The sequence below is a fragment of the Primulina huaijiensis genome, chromosome 1, assembly GCF_012295235.1.
Source record: "Primulina huaijiensis isolate GDHJ02 chromosome 1, ASM1229523v2, whole genome shotgun sequence".
Taxonomy (NCBI): domain Eukaryota; kingdom Viridiplantae; phylum Streptophyta; class Magnoliopsida; order Lamiales; family Gesneriaceae; genus Primulina; species Primulina huaijiensis.
In genome coordinates, this window is record NC_133306.1 from 24087269 (window position 1) to 24110245 (window position 22977).

General features: G+C 33.4%; 4 protein-coding genes across 5 annotated transcripts; 1 reads left to right on the top strand and 3 right to left on the bottom strand.

Moving 5' to 3' along the window:
• Positions 1-3019: 3019 nt before the first annotated feature.
• Positions 3020-6167, top strand: LOC140986813 (wall-associated receptor kinase 2-like). Its single transcript, XM_073455182.1, has 4 exons — positions 3020-3128; positions 3251-4059; positions 4151-4318; positions 4826-6167. The coding sequence occupies exons 1-4, from the start codon at positions 3034-3036 to the stop codon at positions 6037-6039; spliced, it is 2286 nt and encodes a 761-aa protein (XP_073311283.1). The 5' UTR covers positions 3020-3033; the 3' UTR covers positions 6040-6167.
• A 2768-nt stretch (positions 6168-8935) lies between these two features.
• LOC140965584 (chlorophyll synthase, chloroplastic-like) lies at positions 8936-10387 on the bottom strand. Its single transcript, XM_073425721.1, has 6 exons — positions 10311-10387; positions 10101-10257; positions 9917-9967; positions 9642-9730; positions 9206-9293; positions 8936-9115 (listed from the first exon to the last, which is right to left on the bottom strand). The coding sequence occupies exons 2-5, from the start codon at positions 10189-10191 to the stop codon at positions 9285-9287; spliced, it is 240 nt and encodes a 79-aa protein (XP_073281822.1). The 5' UTR covers positions 10192-10257; positions 10311-10387; the 3' UTR covers positions 8936-9115; positions 9206-9284.
• Positions 10388-11500: 1113 nt separating this feature from the next.
• LOC140986821 (protein SCO1 homolog 1, mitochondrial) lies at positions 11501-15773 on the bottom strand. The gene is made up of 6 exons (XM_073455189.1): positions 15322-15773; positions 13316-13406; positions 12480-12692; positions 12245-12334; positions 12022-12154; positions 11501-11802 (listed from the first exon to the last, which is right to left on the bottom strand). The coding sequence occupies exons 1-6, from the start codon at positions 15688-15690 to the stop codon at positions 11682-11684; spliced, it is 1017 nt and encodes a 338-aa protein (XP_073311290.1). The 5' UTR covers positions 15691-15773; the 3' UTR covers positions 11501-11681.
• Positions 15774-19185: 3412 nt separating this feature from the next.
• Positions 19186-21766, bottom strand: LOC140965764 (protein trichome birefringence-like 3). 2 transcript variants are annotated; one of them, XM_073426038.1, is made up of 7 exons: positions 21622-21766; positions 21201-21395; positions 20866-21103; positions 20513-20684; positions 20237-20436; positions 19988-20146; positions 19186-19651 (listed from the first exon to the last, which is right to left on the bottom strand). In XM_073426038.1, exons 2-7 carry the CDS (start codon positions 21367-21369, stop codon positions 19318-19320), a joined length of 1272 nt encoding a protein of 423 aa, XP_073282139.1. In that variant the 5' UTR covers positions 21370-21395; positions 21622-21766; the 3' UTR covers positions 19186-19317. The 2 variants fall into 2 exon arrangements, with proteins under 2 accessions (XP_073282139.1, XP_073282069.1); XM_073425968.1 differs by lacking the exon at positions 21622-21766 and having other exon boundaries at positions 21201-21532.
• Between the last annotated feature and the right edge of the window lie 1211 nt (positions 21767-22977).

Genomic DNA, 22977 nt, shown 5'->3' on the forward strand with positions numbered 1-22977 from the left:
GAATTGAAAGGTTTGGTTTATTTGGGCCAATATAGAGATAAAGGGCTCATTGACGAAACGTGGGCCATACTAAAGCCCCAAAATGGCTGTGTAGGTTGAATCGATAATGGACCATCTCTTTTCTGCTTTAAACCGATTCAAATCCGAATTAAAAAAAGAATTACTATATTTTTTTACATAGTTTTGTTATTATATTATATTAAGCTTTCAAAAATGTCAATTTTTTCCCTCTAAATGAGGTTTGGTTTTAGACTCAAAATAAACGAAAATGTGAATAAAATAAAAAATTTCACAATGAGTTTCTATTTTATAAAATTTTTCGGCGTAGAAAACAACTGATAAACATCCCTAGTTAAATAAGGATATCATCCACATTGTTAAGAATTTGGTGCATTAGTTGGTTATTTTTCTCCAATTTTTTTTTTATTCTATTGGTCCGATCATACTTAAAATTTTATACCACTATAAAAATATTATATTGTATTATATGTATATATTTTTTTTTTACCATATTTCAATAAGCTATATTATTTAAATATTAATAATACTTCAATACACCATTAAAATTATATTTCTTTTATATATAGATAGAGGTTAACATTCATAAGAAACTAAATCATTGTCAACGCTTATACGATAATAATGAAGAGTTTATTTATATTGATGATTAAATAAATTAAACATGGCCGAATAGGCTATCAGATTCCATTTATACTTATTATAATAATAGATGTGTTTTTTTTATAAGAAAAATCTTATTTTATAACCAATATTTTTTAAATTGAAGGAAGTTTAAAAATTTCAAAGCTAGAAATGTTCACTTCCATCTTTCTTTCTTTATTTTTAAATAACATGATATTTTTAAGACAATATATTAGCATGCTAATATAATTCACAAAAATTCTTGTGAGATCATTGAAAGTATGTATCAGATCGACTCGTCCTACTGATATATATATATATGTGTGTGTGTGTGTGTGTGTGAGATCATCTTACAAGAGACATACTTAATATAATTTATCTAAGAGCTCACATAAGTTTACATAATAGTATGGTTTCACAAAAATCAAAAGAGCATATAAGATATGTTTGGATTAAGTACTTTTTAATACAATCATTTAAATTAGTTTTTGGTTGTATTCCAAATTCATTATGGTTATATAATTATTTTTAATATTAGGGAATTTTAAATTCATATTTATCTTAATTTAAGTGACAATCGTGATGGATGTTCAATAATCCAATATCAGTATTGTAATTTAAGAACAACTCTGATGGATTTCAAATTCGCCATAAATCGAAATTTCAAAATATTTTACTGAAGAAAATAAATCGTTCCATACTGTTTAAAATTCTAATCCCTTACTTGACCAAGAGTTTAATTTGATATATTTTTTCGGTTTAGTTGCAAGAGTCAACTTCTTAAAAGTCATTCTAAATTACTAATGAGTTTGATCTATTCCTTCATTATAAAATATTAATTTTTATTATCATATATGAGGGTGATTGTTAGTAGATTTAATGAAGGGAAAATGACTAAACAAATATTTTAAAGACGACCATTACAATAATTTCTACAAGCAAATCATTTTACATTTGCATTTGTTTTCTCTACAATGACAAAAAAAATTAAAATCTATGACTTATGACTCATTAAATTCTCAATTTTATTACAAGTTACAATATAAATATTCACACTACAAAGAAAAAAAAATGCAACTGCTAAAAAAGAAACAGAACTACTGTAATAAAAAACTTGTACTCTTATTTGAGTATGTCTGTTGTGAGACAGTATCACGAATCATTATATGTGAGACGGGTCAATTTTACCGATATTCTCAATAAAAAGTAATACTCTTAGCATTAAAAATAATACTTTTCACAGATGACCCAAATAAGAGATCCGTCTCACAAAATACAACCCGTGAGACCGTATCACACAAATTTTTACCCTTTTATTTCTTCAAAAAAATTTAAAAAATCTGAAATCGGGTTGGCTAAAAGTACCTTAGCGTGGACCTTGTCGAACAATTGTCTATTATAAGTTATATACTAGATGGTAGTTGATCAATTACATTACTTTACACAAATGTTTTCAAAAAAATTATTACACTTAATAAATATAGAGCGGGTTTTTGTGATACGATCTCACTAATTTTTATTTGTGTGACTGATCAACCATGTCCATAGTTACAATAAAAATTAATATATATATTTTTTTTGCATAAAAAGTAAAAATTTCTCTTAAACAATTTGTGATGATTTATAATTATTTTAAACAATTTGTGATGATTTATAATTATTTTAAACTTTTTGGTAGGATAACAGTGTGTATACATTCCTATGGTAAACTCTACAGATGGAAAAGATATATTTGTCTCAAAAATAGAGTTTTTTTTTTTTTTTGTTTGAAGTTGGTGGCTCATCTAATTTTGCAAGTTGCTGCTGCCGAAGTGGACATGTCGTAAAGTTCATGTAAGTTGATTTTATTATTTATTCAACGATTCATCATTAGATTTATAACATATTCAAATATAAGTAATTAGTTATTGTTAATCTTATCACTTATCGACGGACCGTCCATCCACCAGCCGGCCAGTTGGTCCGCATTTTAGCAAACTGTGATCTAGACCGTGGCGCCATTGAGGGTTTAACAGCGACTGTTAACCGGAATAGATGATTTCAAGCCGATTTAGGTTATCAAAGTTGTAGTCATAGATTGACATGGAAATTTTGAGGTCTCTCTTACACTTATTTGTGGCCACATTTCAATAATCACAAAAGATTTATGTCAGGTTGCTATATTGTCTTGGAATTTTTTTGCACATTTGCCTTTTTTTTCCCGATGACGATGGAACTCGCAGACCCTAATCTTTGGTCCGTGTTAGTTAAACTTCAGTCTAATACAGTAGTATGTAAACCACGCTAGCCAAGTAAACTGTATTAGACAAATCATGTGCGACAGACTCGCTCGAAAAAATATTAGTAGATAGAATCAAATCGGACTCATTGATCAAGCGCTTATCTACCCACATGCTCGGACGTGCCTCTGGCTGCCACATTTACCATTTTTCTTGCAGGGAGTACTTATACAGGCTGATGCAACTCCAACTAATAAGAAGATGTTGGTACTTAAATATTAAAGCGCAAATTTTGGTTCTCCGTTTTCAGCAGACATTCTTACAAGCATGTCTCCATGTTCTCTTTTCTGCAACTTAATCTTCTTTAGTCTTCTTCCATTTGCTTACAGCGACATCATCAGCAAAGAGAATTGCCCCAGCAGCTGCGGCAACTTAACGGTTCCATATCCATTCGGACTTGGCCAAGGGACGGGATGTTCCTTTGATTCTTCATTCGATATAATCTGCAACACTTTATTCAATCCCCCGAGACCCTATTTTCCTAACCTCGATCTTGAGATTCTTGACATCAAAGACGACAAGATACGGATCAAGAATCGGGTTGCAGCCAATTGTTTCAACGAATTAGGCAATCAAACGAGTTTTTTTTTTGCCCCCGTCAATCTAACCAACACCTCCTTTGCCTTTTCTATTGATAACAGGTTTACGGTATTGGGTTGCAATCAACTTGCGGTGATCACTGCTACCAGGAGGCGTAACTTCATGTATGGATGCGCCTCGTTCTGTTCCAGCAGCAACGATTTGATTGAGAATGAATGTACTGGGATTGGATGCTGTCAAACTGTGATCCCAAAGGGTCTACAGACATTTCTTTTAAGACTCGTTTCACTTGAGAGAAGCTCAAATATCACGTCGTTTAACCCTTGTGGCTACGCATTTGTGGGAGATCCTGATAGGTACGAATTCAGTTCGTTCGACCTTAAAGACCCAAATTTCCGAAACTGGACTATAGATAATGTTCCTATGATTCTTGAGTGGGCAATTGGGAGTCAGAATTGTAGTGAAGTTCGGAAACCTGGTAATTTTGCCTGTCTTGAAAATAGTATCTGTATTGATTCTGATGCTGGAATTGGAGGGTATCGGTGTGCATGCGCAGAAGGGTATCAGGGCAATCCATATCTAAGTCCAGGTTGCACAGGTACTTAATTTCTACAGGATCCATTTTACTGGTTATGGAAATATATTGATTATGTTATGTTAATTAATTGGTTTTATGTTTTTCTTTTCAGATATTAATGAATGCGAGAGTAATCCATGTGATGAACATGGGATTTGTACAAACAGACCAGGAAGTTTTACATGTTCTTGCAAGAAAGGATACTCGGGAAATGGGACAAAAAATGGTCGTGGATGCGTGGCCGATGACCCCGAATTTCCAGTTATGAGGTTTTCATTAGGTACTATTTTTCTCCTGTAACTTGTCTTGTCCACCTCTCAATCTTTTGGAAAACACGACTTTTGATCAGATTCTTGCACCATTAAATCTCAAAACGTGGTCGTGATTATAATATGATCCTGTTAAAAATAATTTTTTTTGGGAACTGATCAAGCTCATAGGAGTTGACTAATTTAATATTTCAGTATGTTCTCTCGTATAAAAACCAAAAACCGGATTGTACATGCTTGAATTTAGTAATCATTTAAGATGTATACAGTATATTGGTTGTGTATTAGACGATAAAGACATAAAGAAAACAATCGAGACCAAGTTACAGTAATGTTTGAGGTTTAATTCCACAGGGATTTCGAACTTTTGGCTACCTGTATATGTAATGGCGAAGTTTGAGCTAAAGCAGATGGTGCACAAAAAAATTTATGCTTTTATAATTTTCATTGACCTGAATAAGTATTATTAGTTAATGGATTTACCACTGATTGATCTTTGTTTGCATCTGATTTTTCAGGTATGACTTTTGGTTTCTTGGGCTTGATTTTTGTTGTCACGTTTCTATATTTTAGTATAGCAAAACGGAGGATTATGAGACTAAGAGAAAAATTCTTCCAGCAAAATGGAGGGTTGCTGTTAAAGCAGCAGCTATCTTTAAATGAAAACAGTGTGAAATCAACAACAATCTTCACAGCAGAAGAGCTCGAAAAGGCCACCAACAAGTATGCAGAAGACCGAATACTAGGCCGAGGTGGCTATGGTACAGTGTACAAAGGAATCCTCAAAGACCAACAAGTGGTCGCCATAAAAAAATCACGGGTAATGGATCAGAATCAGATGGAACAGTTCATAAACGAGGTGATCATTCTGACTCAAATTAATCATCGAAATGTGGTTAAGCTTTTAGGATGTTGTCTAGAGACAGAAGTACCTCTATTAGTCTATGAATACATTTCAAATGGTACACTCTATCAACACATCCAAAACAATGGAGGAGTGGCTTGGTTTTCCTGGAATAATCGTTTAAGGATCGCTGCAGAATCAGCGGGGGCATTATCCTATCTCCATTCTGCTGCAGAAATGCCCATTATACATAGAGATGTCAAGTCCCCAAACATATTGCTAGATGAATATTACACAGCGAAAATAGCAGATTTTGGGGCTTCAAGATTAGTCCCTACTGATCAAACACAAGTCTCTACTCTAGTCCAGGGTACATTAGGCTACTTGGACCCCGAGTACTTCCACACAGGCCAGTTCACAGAAAAGAGCGATGTTTACAGCTTTGGGGTCGTTTTGGCCGAACTAATGACAGGTAAGAAGCCTCTTATGAACACGAATGTCGAAGAAGAGAAGAGTTTGGCCAAAGCATTAGTCACGTCGTTGAAAGAAAACCGCTTGTTCCAAATTCTGGATCCTCGGGTTCGACGGGAGGGGAGTATGGAGCAAATCCAGCGTGTTGCAGAGCTCGTGAAACGGTGCCTTAGGATGCACGGCGAGGAGAGGCCGACAATGAAAGAAGTGGCGAATGAACTCGAGAATTTGAGGAGGTTGGGTAATCATCCCTGGATTCAGCAAGAAGTTGAAGAAGAAACCGTGGGATTGATGAGTGAGCAAGAATCAGATTTATATGCAGTATCATTTAATCCTGGTCTTAGCACTGGGGAGTACTCAGGGCTTCCTAATACAGGGTCTTCTCCTTTGCTGAATCCTGTCACTTATCCCAGGTGATAAGTTCATTAGTCTCTTGCATGTCTTGTATGAAACTCATCATTTTACTGCATGAAGGACAATTAATGCAGCAAATTCAAAACCCTAAACGCACTAATTACTTTCTGCAGCTTGAAATAAAATGTGGATTAAGGTGATATTTAATAACTATGGTAAAACTAATCTTATTTAAAATGTCCTGTTTCCTCTTTACTCAAGAATAGCTGAGTTGAAATCAAACATCGTAACGCCTCAGATTCAACGACTGTCCCCACTGTACCAAGGCGAGTCTTTCCAACGTGCTTATGTCCTCACTCACACACACCCTAGAAAACTTCCCAGGGGGTCACCCATCCAAGAATTACCTCAAGTCAAGCACGCTTAACTTTGGAGTTCTTATATGATGAACTATCGAAAAGAAGATGCACTTTCTTGATATGAATAGTACATATCAAATCTTTTTTTAAGTTCTCCTCAACTGCACAGTCTCATACCTGAACAGTTTCGGAATCTCTCTCTTTTCCGGTGTAAGATCGGTTCATTCATATTCCCTCCGCCTAGAAACTTACCAGGAGCCGCTCATTGTCTATGTAACCTCATGGTACCCGCGATCACCTCCCACCCTCTTCGGCCCCGGGCCTCACACGATATAAATTAATATGAATCCAGTAACAAACCAAAAACAATAAACTTACCATACACATTTATACGGTTTTTTATGCATGTCTATTTGAAATATTGGTCATATATGTTTTCAAATTTCAGTTTTAATTCGTTATTTTGTTTGTTTTTTCCGGCAATTTTAGTCATTTTCCATGTGTCGCCAATGTAGCGCTGACATGACACTGATATAACGATGATGTGTCAAGTGCAACGTGAGAAATTCCATGAAAAAATACTAAAATTAAAATTACCAAAATTACTAAAAATTAAAGTTACAAGATTAAAACTCAATTTTGATTTCATAGAAAACCAAAATTACAAAAATCAAACATAAATGATGAAAACAATTTTTCCGTTATATCAAATTTAGGTCATTAATTATGAAATAAAAATCAATATTTTTGGACATAGATTTGTGAGTTACAACAGTTCTGCATGAACTGCATGAACATCATTCCTTAAAATGAGGTAAAATGATATCAACTTCGAATACGTTCAATTCGTTGTTCATTTCCAAAAAAAAGCGTTTAGATATATTACCACTTCTAATTTCAGATCAACAAAAGTGAAATCATAATTTGACAATCTTATTATAATGTATGACATATTGGCGAAAATTAAAATCTAATCTTAAAATCTATGGTTTTTACAATTTTTAACAATTATAGAACATATACTACTGCTCTAAAGCAATTGTACGTTAGCTTGAAAACAAATCAAGTAAGCTTTCAAGAGATATTCGAGTTAGTGGGTTGTTGGTCCCACGTGCGACAATTTGAGATAATAAATATGAAAATAAAGAATAAATTGGACACCGAGATTTACGTGGAAAACCCCTAAAACTTATTAGGGTACAAACCACTGATAAGATGAAAAGAATTCCACTATAATATTTTTATGGTATACAACCCACTTACTGTGTTTCCAAAGAGAACACACACTCTCTTAATATAGGAGAAAAAACACCTCACAAATATTATAGAACTAAGTACTTAAATGCTATAAGATGAGAGAAAACTCGAAGAAGAGATGAATGAAATGATCGAATTGTGTCTCTATTTATAATCGAATTTTGAGATGTGAAACCACGTGCATTTATTGAATTGCATATGAAATTTCCTTCTTTCTGCAATTTTTCAACACAGCCTTTAAAATACAACCCGTCATTTCCTCAAAATTAATCACCACAGGAAATGCATTCATTATATATATATATATATAAAATGAAGTTTTATATATTTTCTTCTCTTTTAATATACAAAACATCGTTTTCTTTAATTTTCAAATTTATGAGTATATGTATTGAANTCTTCTCTTCGGGTCGGGTATCGGATCCTCTAACGGGTTCGGAGGAAATTGCCATCCCTACACTGGAGGATCTACACCACTCAAACTTATCAGTGTTCACTGGCTTGGTCAGAACATCAGCTATATTATCCTTTGTATGGATCTTCAGCATATTCACACTTCCTTCATCTACTATTTTCCGAACAAAATGAAATTGGACTCCAATGTGTTTTGTTCTGTAATGAAAGGCTGGATTCCTTGCGACATGCAAGGCACTCTGACTATCACAAAACAAAGAAACATTCTCTTGTTTGTGTCCGATCTCCTCCAATAACCTTTTAATCCATATTGACTCCTTGCAAGCTTGAGTTGCTGTCATATATTCTGTCTCTGTTGTAGATAATGCTACAACTGTTTGCAGTTTTGAAACCCAGCTTACTGCTCCCCCGCAAGTGTAAACACATAACCAGTAGTAGATTTCTTCTTATCAAGATCACCCGCATAATCTGAATCAACATAGCCCCTGAGTGTAAAATCTGATCCTCCATAACATAATGCACTATCTGAGGTACCCTTAATGTATCTAAGGATCTTTTTGACAGTGCTCCAATGCTCTCGTCCAGGATTCGTCATATACCGACTAACTGCTCCCACTGCTTGAGCAATGTCTGGTCTTGTACAGATCATAGTGAATTTTTATGGTTGAATGCAGCATAAAAGAAGATTCATTGAGAATTTTTCGAAGAGCTTCTTCTGTATCCAAGTATCAGTTTTCTAAAACAAAACATCTTTGAAAATATGTTCGCTTTTGATGAAATCTATTGAAACACAATATATCAAATGAAAGCTAAATCACATGTAATCCCATTTTTCTATCTCCTTCAATGCGCGAAGTTGTTTACAATTGCAATTCCCAGCTAAAAAATTAAACGAGACAAGTAATCATTCAAGCCTTAGGTGGGCTGGTCAAGCATTGTTTAAAAATTGGAGAGCGAATAGTCATATGAATGAGATGCTGAAACACAATCCTGAATTTCAATACTAAGTAAACTGTGAGAAGTACCTGAGTGTAGCCAGTAAGACAAGGGGGACATAATCATACACACAATTGATTTAGTTACATCTTCCAAAGTCCAGTGGAAGTTTCCTGCAAAAAGTACAGATATAACTAATACCACATTGTGGAGATAAGAGCCAAAAACCGATGTGTAATAAGCATGAAAGAATAACAACTTACCTGACGCAGCAGCTCCACACACTACACCCCAAACCAGAGGTGGCCATGTAACAGCTTTAGTGAGCTGAACTCGAATTTTCTACTTATCCTGAAAAAGTGCATACACTTAGTTTTCAAACTATGATATGATCAATTACATGGAAGAGATCGAAAGGCTCAAAGTCTCACCTTGAACACCAATTTTTTGTTATAATCTTGATTACACAGTCCATCATGCATGTTCGTAAAATAAAATCGTCTCAATTACTAAATTCAAGGAAAGTGGTGCTATTCGGATCTTTCAATAATACATACTTAATGGAGTTTACATATGCATACACTCGAGCATCAAGCTCTTAATTCAATCTACACTATCATACAAAATTGCAAAATGAAAATTAATCATAACTTCTACTCAAACAAATTTTGACATAAACAGAGATGATTAACGACTCACAGTCTCTTGCTTGGCTCCTTTGATGCCAAGAATCTGATTCATGCTTGAGCCACTCTCCGCCGGTGCCGTATCTGGCGCCTTGGCTCCAACTGCCACGCATTACTCAAGCATCTCAAAAACAATTCAAATTTTTCAATACAACACACCCCCCCTTAAACATTTTTCCGAATATATTTTACCATTTGAGAAAGTTACTCATAAATCTAAAATAAGCTCCAAAACCCAATAAATTAAATAGATTAAAAAAATAACCAGAAAAAGAACATACACCAAACCTTCATTTGTATCCGTTTCTGTAGCTCTCACTACAAGCCTCCGTCCTGAGACTATGCACTCCATACAATTACACACCCAAACAGTAAAAAATACAACTAACACGCAGAATTAAACTGGCCCAGGAATTTAAAAATTTTTTTTAAAAAAAAAGATTCTTGAAAAGCTTGGAAGTTATAAGCTTACTTCTGAAATACGAAGTGAGATGTGGAGTTCTGAATGTGTTTGAACGAGAAGAGAACTTGGTAGAGTAGACAGTGTTGAGTAAGGAAGCCATAGCTGATACCTTGTACAGCTCAGTTTCCAGGTATTGTGTAGTGTAGACTGTGTAGTCTTGCGATAACTTTACCGGTTTAAATGCAAGCATGTCTATATCATATTTATGGTTTTTTGTACACACTCTGTCCACGTGGCATTTCTTCATTCGTCAGAGCGTTGAGTTTCACCAATTTGGGAAGAAATTGGGTTTGTATACTGTATCATAATTGATTAGGCATTTAGGCTTTCCCGAAACGCTGGATAAATATTTAATAACACGAGCAAGACTCGTCGCAAAATCAATGAATTTCAAGTGTATCAATAAATATCAATTTTTAGATGTATTTTTTTGGTTGAGATAGTTGTTTTTTTCTAAAAACGTTTGGATTGATATATTTCAAATATATGAATTTTAAATACATTCTCACTCTACCTTCTAGTGTTGTACTTGGCTTGCTTCATCATGCTCGTAGAGAAAGCTATCAACGCAAATTTTTGTAGTTTTAGAGAACTAATATTATAAACTTCAAATCGACTTATTACATGTTTATATAAAGTTCATAATTGTTATGGATTACAAGTTCATCAAATAATGATAACATTTGAAATTTATCATACATTGTGTAACTAATATGAAAATAAGTAAGTCATGGATTTAATATTTCATCTTTTATTTTATTATTAACAACAAAAATATAATCAAAATTCATTTAATTTAAATTGATGCATTCAAATGCTACCTTAAAGAATAAAATGTTCTCAAAATGTATTTGATTTAGGGAACATATTGGTTAACCCTCTTTGGAAACATAGAAAAAAAAAAACTGACTTGTCAAGTAATCATTCAAGCCTTGAAAATATTTCAACATGTTGATGAAAATAGTTCCACGCACTCTGTTTCATGTTGTACAATATAATACATGGAGATGGAATCGAGATGAGCATCAATTTCTTATTAAAATAGGATCACACACAAATGAAAATAAGTACAATGGTGATAGGACATGGTACAAATGTACTTGAGTTAAATTCAATTTACTTTTCACTTTATTATTATATATACATATACATTTAAATGGTTAATTAATATATATTTTCAATGTGATGGCACTTACTTTTGTAATAAAAATGTATATCGAATAGAGAGATATTTATGAATATGTTTGATTTACTTTCACAATTTCTAAAAAACATTTCCTATAAACATATTTTCCACAATTAAATTGAGAAATATAATAAATGGTTGGATTACACTTTCTTTAGAAAGAGTTTTTTTTACAATGAATGCAAATGAATATAGTATGATAATATTCAATATAGGCCACAGGTGAAATAATCAATATTCAAATAGGTCACTTTATTCTTCCGTATTATCATGGATCAACTAGGAAAAATTGTAGCTGAAAATGAGTCAAAAGTATTATAGAAGTAAACCTCTTTCAGAAATACCGTCATAAACATGTGATTTAAATCTCAAAACTCGAGTCCTTCCGGCAGAAAATGTAAAATCTATGCCTTGACCTTTTGTTTTGCTTTTCTTATTTCCAGAATGACTCCATCGGCAAGTGAAGTAGCATCTTCGTTCTTTCCAAAGAACTTCACAAATTGCATGCTTGGATCCATCAGGTACCTGCATATTTTGGTTTAGAATATGCAAATGCCGAGTAATATATAAGAAGAAAAACATTCCCCTTAGTCTTGATAATGATATATATCACAATCTCGCCAAACATGACCCAAAAATTCATAATTCCGTTTTCTCTTGAAAAATAAGAAAAAGATGAATTCAGAGTGTTGGACTAATCAGTATCAAACTTAGCCTAGGTGAAGTGGTGGTGGATAACCGTACATGACTATAGAGTGATCGACAAGATAGTCTGAACCTTCAGTTTCCGTCTTCATATAGTACACGCGATAAGCACGTGCAGTTTTCCTAATTTCATCCGGGGTACCAGTCAGGCCAATTAAATTTGGGTGGAATTCTGAAAGTGACATGTAATGGCAAATTTTCAGGGAAAAAGAAAACAAAAACATTTTGGTTTGTTTGATGAAGAAACCATAAAAAAATTTACCTTTGATATACTCACAAACTTGTTCAACAGTATCCCTCTCCGGATCAACTGAAATGAAGATGGGGACTACTTCTATTCCAGATTTTTCTTCTGGAGATGTATAAAATTAGTACCGCCCAAGAATTGAAAAAAGCACACATCATGACCGAATGGTCAAGACTAACTATATCAAAATCATTTTCCATCACAAGAAATGTCACATCCCAGCCAAAGCAATGATACTCAGTGAACTTACTTATTTTATCAACAGCCGATACCAGTTTTTGTAGCTCATCTGGGCATATGTCAGGGCAATGAGTGAATCCAAAATAAATTAAGTTCCATTTTCCCATAAAGTTCTTTTCAGATACTGATGTTCCAGTATGGTCGATGAGGTTAAATGGACCTCCAATAGCAGCATTCCCAACAGAAGGTCCCTGTCTTACTTCATTCGAAGCACTGGTTATTCCTGAAAGACAGTGACCATAAAACTTTATACATGCCAATGGAAATGCAATAAACAATTCTGAATCAACACACAATATATAGCCAAACTGATCTACGAATACACATTATTCATGCCAATACCAGTGCAACTTCTAAAGTTAGTACGTTGTATGCCTCATGTCAGCAGAAACACATTCAGTTAACCGTGAGTCGACTTAAATTGGGCTTCAAATTTTTTATTACAAATCAAACTATTCTAGTTGAAATTGGCAACAGTTCACATATGTTTGAACCAGTTTCTGAAAAATTAACAAATATGAAACAACTTCAAATTCTTGCCACCAAAGGAAAAAATCCGATGATTATCATAATTTACGTACCCAGATCCGATAATAGTACATTTTGAGACCCATCGTATATTCATGCAGCAAACAGCACAAAGAAAGAGGAACATCATATAACAATCACTAAAGAATAACAAGTAACCAATACTAAACAATTAAACTAGGATTTTTTCCAAAAGTACCACTAGAAGTTAGCAAATGAATTATCAACAATAATCTGCACAAGCTTTCATCTTGTTTGGCCTCATTCACCAAATCCATAAACAGAAACACCTCATCCAACTCACCATAGCAATCTAACCTTCAATATGCCGCCTCTTTTCTCTGTCATAGTAGAAGATCAATCCCACTCCAGTGCAAAGAAGTAAAAACAAGCTCATCCACGAAACAGGCTACCATCAAAATTGGAACTTAGTTATTTACCATTACAAAAATGTAATACTTGCCAGCTGCACTATAATATAATCCAAAACAATTACAGAGTATAAAAGAAAGGAACGGAAAAAAAAGACTATAATACGTGAGAATGGAGACAACGAAATGAAGGGACAATAAAAAATATACGACTCATTTTAAATTTAATTAAATAAAAGGGATTTTGACTTTTTTAAATCGAAAAAAGGGAGTTGACTGCTGTTAGTTAGGTGAGTTAATTTATTAGGTCATTAATTAGTTAGTTAGATTTTACTTTTTTTAAAAATATTTTTTTTAATTGATATATCCCTCTCCGATTTGAGTTTTCATTTATTCCCGTTATTTCTGTGTTCTTCACGACAAAATAATCAAAAATCATTTGAAAATTTGAAGATTTGTAGACAAGTTAATAAATACTCGAATGCTCTGTATTGCTATATTTGTTTCAGTTTAGTTCTGATTTTTTTTTTTTTTTTTTTTGTGAGTGGAGTTAGTGTGAGTATTTACAGTCAAGGAACATATTTTTTATTGTGTGGGTCGAGAAGGTGGATGGAGTGTGAGTCGAGTATGATCGTATGTGCTAGGTCTGGATAGTGGAGTGTGATTTTATTAATATGTAATGTGTTTGAGTTGAATTTTTAATTTTGGGTCGGGGGGTGGTGAGTGGGTGGAGTGGACAAAATTGTGCTTTAAATTTTAAGTTTGGGTCGAGTGGGTGGTAAATTGTTGGGTCGAGTGGGTCGAGTGGTGGTGTTTGGAGTTTGATTTAGGGTTTTGTTTAGGGTTTAGGGTTTGGGTCGAGTTTGGGACGAGTTTGGGTCGAGTGGTAGAGAGATTTTGAATTTTGATCATTTCATAATACATAAGTCATTCTATACATGATTAGAACGTAAATATATAAAAAAAATTTAATTGTGTAAACATTTTAATATGAGTTATGTATTATGATTTAAGTGTGTTGGTTAAAAAAATCATAACAATATTAGACGAATGTATCTCTTATCGGGTTGAATTTATGCTCGACTAAAATTCTTAACAAATTTTTTAATTCCAATAAAATATTTAACAAATTTCATAATAATAGAACCTAAAAAACTCATAACATGTAAGACTCGACTCAAATTAAACTACTCTACCAAAAAATTGAGTATATTGTGTGGCAAGACTCAACCCAATTTTGGGTTGAGTGGGTCGAGCCAAAGAGCTACAATTTGTGTGACTAGAAACAATATCCTAATACAATTCAAATCACAACTTGCTTTCATTTTTTATGGTGTTATATAATTGATCAATTGATGAATCATTCTCTAAATATATTTTTTGTATGAGATCGTTATTAGATCGAATGTAGTAATAAAATATCACATAAATTAACTAAAAAACAAAATAAAGTATCATATAAATGTTTTAATCCAACTATCATATAAATGTTTTAATCCAACGACCATAATTTATCCCAAATACAACAACAACAATAATGCCTAAAATTTCTCGTTGGATTTCTTGCAGATGAATATTTTCTAGACTCATCGTTAATTCTTAGCAAAAAACCAGAACAATGATGCAAGTTGGAAGATGGTTTGAGTGTGCAGCAGCAGCAGATGAGGAAAACAAAATCTTGGGTAATCTTGGGTTGAGGTGAGAAAGAGTGAGTCGTGAAGAAGAGAGGAATAAGTCTTTAAAAAAAATTTGTTTTGTGTTATAATAAAAAATTGGATCGAGACTAAACCCAAAATATCAAGTCTACCCCCACTACTAATTAAAAAAATTAGATTTTAAGTAGAAGATAAAAAAATAAATTCCTCTCCACTCACTTTTATTGAATAAACACGTACAACGCTCCCTTTCTACTCATTTCCCCACGAAATGAATGAGAAAATGAAACAAACTTACCCCGCCTCGGACAGGCTTCCCTTGCTGAGAACTATCCTGTGACCCAGCCGAACCCTGCTCCCCACTATTTCCACTTTCGGAATTCCCCTCCGCCAACCCACTCGAGGGCGTCGCGGCAGTGATCGAACTTGAAGATTGATTAACAGAAGATTTAGTAGCAGTGGTGCACAAAACTCGATGATTCAACGCAAAAATACCTAGCGATTTATATCCACCAACAAGAAATCCCGGCGAGAGCAAGGAACGGTGGGAGTTCTGGATAGACAGTTCCGGTAGACTATGAAATGGAACTTTCAAGGAACGCCAATGAGAATCGAAGGATCTGTAGATGAGTCGAAGGCTTCCGTTTCTCGATAACACCGAAGCCATCGGTAAAGTCGGAGAAATTCTTGGCGTCAGATTCTGTGGACTTTCTCAAACCCTAGGGCAGCAAGTAAAGGGTTTATTTTTATCCAGCGGCGAATACCTATTTATACCAGCGCTACTTCACAAATTTTTTTGGGAATTATTTTTTAAATTTTCTAATTATTATTCGGATAACGTCTTATTTTTATACTTGTAATTTTTATGTGAAATTTTTTTAAGTTTAGAAAATGAATGAGATTTATTAGTTCTGAATAAATTATTATATAGTTTTTTTAAATATTTTTATTAGTTCTGAATAAATTATTATATAGTTTTTTTTAATATTTTTATTGAATAAAAATATCACTTTTAAAAAAAAAATTGATACGGTTACAATTTAAATTTCAATTAATGTTTTATAGATGGCAAGGATTAGACAAATTCCATTCACACATACAAATTTTGAATGAATATACACAAATTTTTAATTTGCTTTTAATCCAATAAAAAATTAATCATTACAGGAATAAAGCTGGAAATTTTTTTAAAAACAAGAGTCTAAGAGAAAATATGTTACTGAACAAGACTTGCTGAACTCCGTTAGAATTCTAGGACAAGAGAGAAGAACGAAAGTTGATTAACCATATAATTTCTTCCCAATCTCAATACCATACCCAATCATATACATCAAGATCTATACGTAGCTGAGATTTCAAAACTTGAGATGCCTGACCCTAACATGGAATCGACAACTTAGGGTGGCAAAAACAATTCAAAAGTCTAGCACGAAAGAGAATGGTTGTGAGCTAGCACAGCAAATGGATAGTACAACATGAAAAAAGAACCGAAAACAAAAGATTTCCACTGGGGTATGTAACATTACTGACACATCCGTTGCTTACATTATCCTAGACAGCTCAGCCAAGTAACATTCAAAGATCGACTTGTATTGGACGCCCCGTAAACGTTTGTTAAATTCAAATTAAAACCTCAGCCCCTGACTGGATTCAACAAAGCTTCATTTTCTTCTATGTCAAACGGGAATCTTGTGCCCATATGTCAATGGGCGTGGTCGCTGATTCTTGAATAACTGTTTAGTTAAAGATTTAATATTAGAACGAAAGTTATTGAAGGATCGTAGGAAATAATTCACAGGTTCCAGACCAAAAATTGCTTACACAAACCTCAAAGTTTTTGGACGCATCCTTGATTTGCTTAGTTAGTTCTTTCTTCATTTGAGCAGCTGAATCAAGAAATAGATTTTAGTACAAGGCCATCTAAAATAAGAAACCAGCACAAACTGCACAAGAAATATCTGGATACCGATATCAGATAGTTCCTTGATCCTCTTCAACGTCCTTACAGCAAACCTCTGGAATCTAGGATAGGGCATGGAAGGATATAAAATATCAGGAGAAAGAGTAAAGAAAACAGCTTCCACTCAGTTACAAACTAAATTCAACTTGTTATCGGAAAACAGAACATATAGGAGAAAAAAACTTAGAAAAGAACCACATTTCTTCAATATTTTTGCAGAAAGAATATAGCACAAACACATGGCCATAGCCCTAAGACATTTTCCCTAAGAATCACCAACCATACAAAATACCAAATAAATCTGCCTTAACAATTTTTTCGAATCTGATTCAGGGGCAGTTGAATAGGAGAGTTCCCCAACATAAACAAATTTGGCCACTAGAACAGCACATTTAGGCGTAAAAACTCATGAAATCCGTAGGAGCCAAACACGAAATGCTGAAATCAATAAAAAAAAAAAAAAAAAAAAAAAAAAAACAAAAAAACAAAAAAAAAAAAAAAAAAAAAAAAAAAAAAAAAAAAAAAAAAAAAAAAAAAAAAAACAAGAGCCTCAGACCGATAAAATTTAACAAAAACATAGCGGTCATATCCGAAATCAGTACAAGCCTACGGAAATCGTCATTGGCAAAGACCCTCGACTCAAAATCAAACAAAAAGATCGCCAAAAAAACGATCTTGATATGTCCAAAAAAAAAAAGATCAAGGTTGACGTTAAAATCGAATCACATGTTTGCAAGACCGTTGACAATAAGCTCATTGGCCTCATAAGATATGACCCTGTGAACGAAATTTCCACCACCAGCCATTCTTCAAACGAAAGCAAGAAACAAGATACAATTCGGCTTTCAATCAATTCCACGAACCATATTATATATATATATATATAAAATCGGAATACACAACATTTAAAATCAGGACGAGATCAAAATTCCAATACCCGAAAGCGATCCGGAAATGACTCCCAACTCCTGTCGGTGTATTTTTTTTTAAAACCCCTGGCTCCTCCTGAATCCTTCTCAAAGGCGGCCTGGGTCAATTGGCTTGACGAACATTTCTCCCGCTATGAATGGATTCATTGGCTAAGCAGGCCGAGTTTTCAGTAAATTGTTGGGCTTTAACGTAAAGATTAATTGGACCACACTGGGCCCACGTTGTTTTAATTTTATTATATGTAAACAGAATTTTATAATAATTGTTTTAATAAATTATTAACTCGAACAAAAATCAGATAAAAAGATCAAAATTGATATAAATTTGTAGTTAGAAACTTATATAATATATCATTTTATAATTATAAATTATGGATTATTTTTTATCAAAAAAATTTCATAAATATAAATTTGTTAGTTGACATACTAAATTTTATCGAGTCTTTTGTAAATATAAATTTAATTTTGTTTAAATATTAATTTAAGAGTATTAAAATTTTCAAATTTATTAAAATTAAGAAATGATGTTAGAATTTTATTATTTTTAAATCAAGTAATCGCCTTGGGCAGCCACCCACAGCTTATCAATATAGACTACTGGTTAGAAATAGACAAGACAAGCTCGCATGCGCACCTTCCTTTAACTTATGGATTTTGGTTTCCCTACCATCTCTATCCTGTCGCATCTCTTTCTTCGCTAAAGCCCTTCTCTTATGCCGTCTTGGTGGTGCAGGGTATAAAAGTCTTGCAGGAGACCTCCATGACCGGATCTCTTATCAGATCTTATAGTTTTATTGTCAAGGTAGATCTTTAAACCCATAAATGTAAGCTTGGGTAGTACAGTATCCAAGAGATAAACTTATTTTTTCAAATAAAATATTAGTTATTATTTATGTTCTGAATTTTTTGATTTAAAAAAAAAAGCGAAAGTTTTAGGGTTAATTTTTTTTTTAACCGTAAGCGTTATTTATAATTTGAAATTTTTTATCAACATTTTGTATTTATACACATAATTATACATATTATATATTCGATATCTTAACCAAAATAAAATTGTATCTATTTTGGTAAATTAATTTTAAATATAATTAAATATATTTCTTATCGAATCTAGTTACTTATTATCAAAGATATTAAATATATAATTTTTTTAAATTCAGGAAATTATTGGAAAACCTATTTTAAAATGCCAATATTAAATTTTTTTTATGTAAAAATCCAAAATACAAAAGTAAATAGTTTATAATTATTTTTTATCTATATATAAAAGTTATCAAAATAAGTATATCCATTCATATGACAGATATGTGATTACATCATTGGCATCTTGTTGCCAAAATGACTCAAAAAAACTAAAAAATAAAAATCAATCATTCAATTTGTTTTTCCTTGAATTCAGATGCTACTACAAATGAGCGTAAAATATTTGATTCCATGTATCAGGAACTCCCGGCAAGCACCAATGTATGCAATCTGCATGATGCAGAGGATCGGCCTTTTCGTCATCTGTCAACAATCTTCCCCCAGACTCAGTGTAAATTGATGAGTGTGCATCAATTCTGTATTCCGATAATTGAGTGATGTTCAACAAGATCACAGGGGTTTTCATCCGGTGCATTACGCCTTTCACGACGCCCATGATCTGCTTATCTGAACCGGTCCCCCAGTGTCGTTTCTTCATCACCGGCTTCGTTTCATTGAAGCATTTGATCCCTTCTTCGTGCCCCCAGTCCGCGCTCCTGAAATATGAGAAGGGTTGACAAAGTTGCTGAATGACATCATTTGCTTTAGCATGTGTTCATAGTTCACTATGAGGGAATGAACTGATAAACTAACCACTAGTTTATTTACTTGCAAAATCTATCAGTATGATGCATCTTATACTAACCTATAATGTGAATATAGGTGTCAATTGTCATTAAATGATAGTCCTTTGCGCGTCGTACCATGGTTTTCGATGGGATGACCAATATAATTGAATAACAAACTTAAGAAAAGACTAGTCAATTGGGTGGATCGTTGTGCAATTTGTTGAATGGATTGGTTGAAGTATTAGGTGCTGAAAATGAACTGACCTTTGGTGCGTTGGGGACATTGTAGTGAAAAAAACTCGAGTTTTGTTGGGATCGATGTTTGAATCCACCCAATTTGCCCATGTCTTGAGTCCTATTCGGTAAGAAACAGATGCATCTAGTTCTTCACATCCTTCTTCGCCGTTTGCAAACGAACCCCATCTGCGCTTCATCAGGTGATTAATGCTAGGTGTTGTGTTTTGTGCATTACTGCATTATTCAATGGAAATAGTTTACAGGGAGAGAATTTACAATGAGTTGATCCTGAGGCCACTCATCCACCAAACATAAGTGTTGAACACGAGTATATCGACTCCAATCCAATTTTTGGCATGTTTCTCCACTGAATCAACTCTCAGAATTCTCTTCTTTGGATCTGTTATGATGTGCAAATCAGTGTTTGATTCCACTAAAAATGGAGCCCAATAGAATTCAATAGTGGCATTATACTCCTGAAAAAACAACAATCAATTCAGTTTTAAGCCTATATACAATGGAAAAATTTCAGTCCATATCCATCTGATGCACCTTGGCTGTGAAAACTGTGTGGACACGACCTCGTTTGATCGATTTCTTCCCTTCCGGTATCACAGACTCCACGAGGCAAACGAAGGATTGCCACTGCCCTCTTTGCAAAGAATCCCCTATGAACATTAACCTCTTCCCTTGAAGTTTACGTAGCGCTATTTCTGGATTGAACCTGTGAAAAAAAGTATCAACATGTAATAACTATTGTTGGACCATGGTAGCTCAAGTTTTTGGGAAAAATGGTCATAGCATCAAGGCAACTGTTCTTGACCCCTTGTGAAATACTGTGTAAGGCTAAAGATACTTAGCTCTGTGGTTGACAGTTTTAGTGCTGTTAGTAGAAAAGAACTGACCTAGGCAAAAAACAATCATCAGGCTGCCATTCCCAGTGCATGTACTCAGAATCCAGCCGTCCATTCTTAACACATGAAACCTGCCTATCCAGATATGGGCATGTCCTGTCGGAATACAAAGGCTTGATGGAACTGTTGAAGATCCATTTTCCATCCACAAGACTACACTCTTCAGGATCGAACTCGAACCGATCATCAGCTGCATAATTCAATGCACTAGCTTGCACATTCGTCCCACCTGTACAATACAACCAGAGGACAAGATTTTAAGATTTCCAGACATGGAAACTAAATAAAACGAAATCAAGAAACTGGGCATATGAATACATATACACCTGACACAGGCTTCTTAGCAGCCTTTCTCTTAGCACAAGGCTTAAACCTGAACTTGGATGAAAAGGAGCTGATTTCTGTGTACAAAAGCGCAAAAAAAGCGAGCCCACAAACCACAACGAGAATCACCGATAAAGGAAGCTTCCCCCGCGGGGGTCTTGGCGTTCCCATGATGAAAAATGCTGAAGATGGGCACTCTGGAGAATCAAAAAAGCAGAGAGATATAGGGAGGGCCTGAGGGGGTGATCGAATGCAAGTGCAGCAGGTTGATGAGGAAATTGATTAAACTTCAGAAACAGTTTGAGGATTAATTTATTGGGTTTTTGAGTAGAAGTGAAGTTAAAGTCATGTCTGATTCAGCAATACATTCCACTTTTTAAATGAACAAATTAAAGACAATTAGGCAGCAAGTTGCAAGCTTACCATATAATTTTTGAGAGGATCATGTTGATTTAATAATTAGGTGCAACTGCGCGTAAACTCGATGTTTATTTTCTTAGATTTTCTTTCATTTTCAGTACATTGAGGAACTTTTCACAAGTTCTCGGATCTCCCACACACATGATCGATCATATAACCTACTTGATAAGGGTGGTCGAAAAATGTAAGTTTCTATATGTAAATAACTTGTATAGAAAAAATTGTTTGGCCAAATTTTAAATCTTACACACTTTATGGGACGTTCTATTGGCATCTAAGGTCTTAATTTTTGTTTTGAAACTAAAATATTATAACATTTGAATAAAATAAGTTCTAATATTCAAGTCAACATTGTGGAATTCAACAACACTCTTGGTTTGAGTTAGTAAAAAATAGTTGGTTTGATTATATAAATAACGATGTTTTGTTTTTTTAGTTTTTTCTCAGAGGTTAACTTATATTACTCATTCATTCTTCATTTCAAAATCAAGTCAAAACACAAAATATGTTCATCTTCAATCATAAGTGTATAAGTTAAATAGATGATTTAGTATGAGTTCTTAAGAAATGTTTTATCCTTGGAATGAATAGAATTATTAGAGACAAAGTGAATGTTAAAATAGAGTGTTAAAATACTTTGTATTATCAGTTTTCTTGTTTCTTTTTATTAATAAAGAAATGATCTCATTGAGATGTTTATAGTATATATAGTTTAATTTTGGGGTGAATCACTATAAATATTTATGTTTATCTTATTCAATTGTTAATATTACTTGTAATGTTCCGTTGTGATGTTACCGTGTTTATTTATCTGATATCCCAACAATAAGTTATTGCAAAAAATTTATTAAAAAAAGTAGTTGAGGATAATTTGTAATATAATGATGATTATTGAGATTATTATGGTTATTCTGAATAACTTTAAGGTATAAACTCATTTATACACGAGCTTGAAACAATCTTACGCACCTCCATTATCGAAATGAGACAATAATATTGTATGGGTATCAACTAACTGTCATCACAGGTTCAACTTATCAATCAAACAGGTTCTTGTACGGTACAAAAGATCGAGGTACCTTAGAGTTGTAATATATATATAAGAATTAATTAATTGTTTATAAAATATAAAATCCTTCATTGTCTATACAAATATATATTTTTAACATAGATATTATCTATAAACTAGCTAGCATAAATTAAATAAATTTGTGTATAATTCGTTAAATTCATTATTCGATAATAAAACTTTTATAGTAATTTTAGGCACATGACTGAATTTCTTCTCTTCTATAAGCTTTTTTAATATATCAATGTTCCATCTTAGATATTCATTAGTTCTTCTTAAAAAATCATTCA

Bases quoted from the DNA above. Each gene is read 5' to 3' on its own strand.
- LOC140986813 (XM_073455182.1), top strand. From the start codon at position 3,034: ATGCTCGGACGTGCCTCTGGCTGCCACATTTACCATTTTTCTTGCAGG. The intron at 3,129-3,250 runs GTACTTAAATAT...ATTTGCTTACAG, and splicing joins CAACTAATAAGAAGATGTTG to CGACATCATCAGCAAAGAGA. The intron at 4,060-4,150 runs GTACTTAATTTC...TTTTCTTTTCAG, and splicing joins TCTAAGTCCAGGTTGCACAG to ATATTAATGAATGCGAGAGT.
- LOC140965764 (XM_073426038.1), bottom strand. From the start codon at position 21,369: ATGGGAACGCCAAGACCCCCGCGGGGGAAGCTTCCTTTATCGGTGATT. The intron at 20,147-20,236 runs GTAAATTCTCTC...GATGAAGCGCAG, and splicing joins GGCCTCAGGATCAACTCATT to ATGGGGTTCGTTTGCAAACG. The intron at 19,652-19,987 runs GTCAGTTCATTT...CTCATATTTCAG, and splicing joins ATGTCCCCAACGCACCAAAG to GAGCGCGGACTGGGGGCACG.
- LOC140986821 (XM_073455189.1), bottom strand. From the start codon at position 15,690: ATGGCTTCGGTGTTATCGAGAAACGGAAGCCTTCGACTCATCTACAGA. The intron at 12,693-13,315 runs GTTAGATTGCTA...ACTGTCTTTCAG, and splicing joins AAAGAGGCGGCATATTGAAG to GAATAACCAGTGCTTCGAAT. The intron at 12,155-12,244 runs GTAAATTTTTTT...TGTCACTTTCAG, and splicing joins AGTTTGTGAGTATATCAAAG to AATTCCACCCAAATTTAATT.
- LOC140965584 (XM_073425721.1), bottom strand. From the start codon at position 10,191: ATGGCTTCCTTACTCAACACTGTCTACTCTACCAAGTTCTCTTCTCGT. The intron at 9,968-10,100 runs GTAAGCTTATAA...TGGAGTGCATAG, and splicing joins TCTCACTTCGTATTTCAGAA to TCTCAGGACGGAGGCTTGTA. The intron at 9,731-9,916 runs GTTTGGTGTATG...AATGCGTGGCAG, and splicing joins AGAAACGGATACAAATGAAG to TTGGAGCCAAGGCGCCAGAT.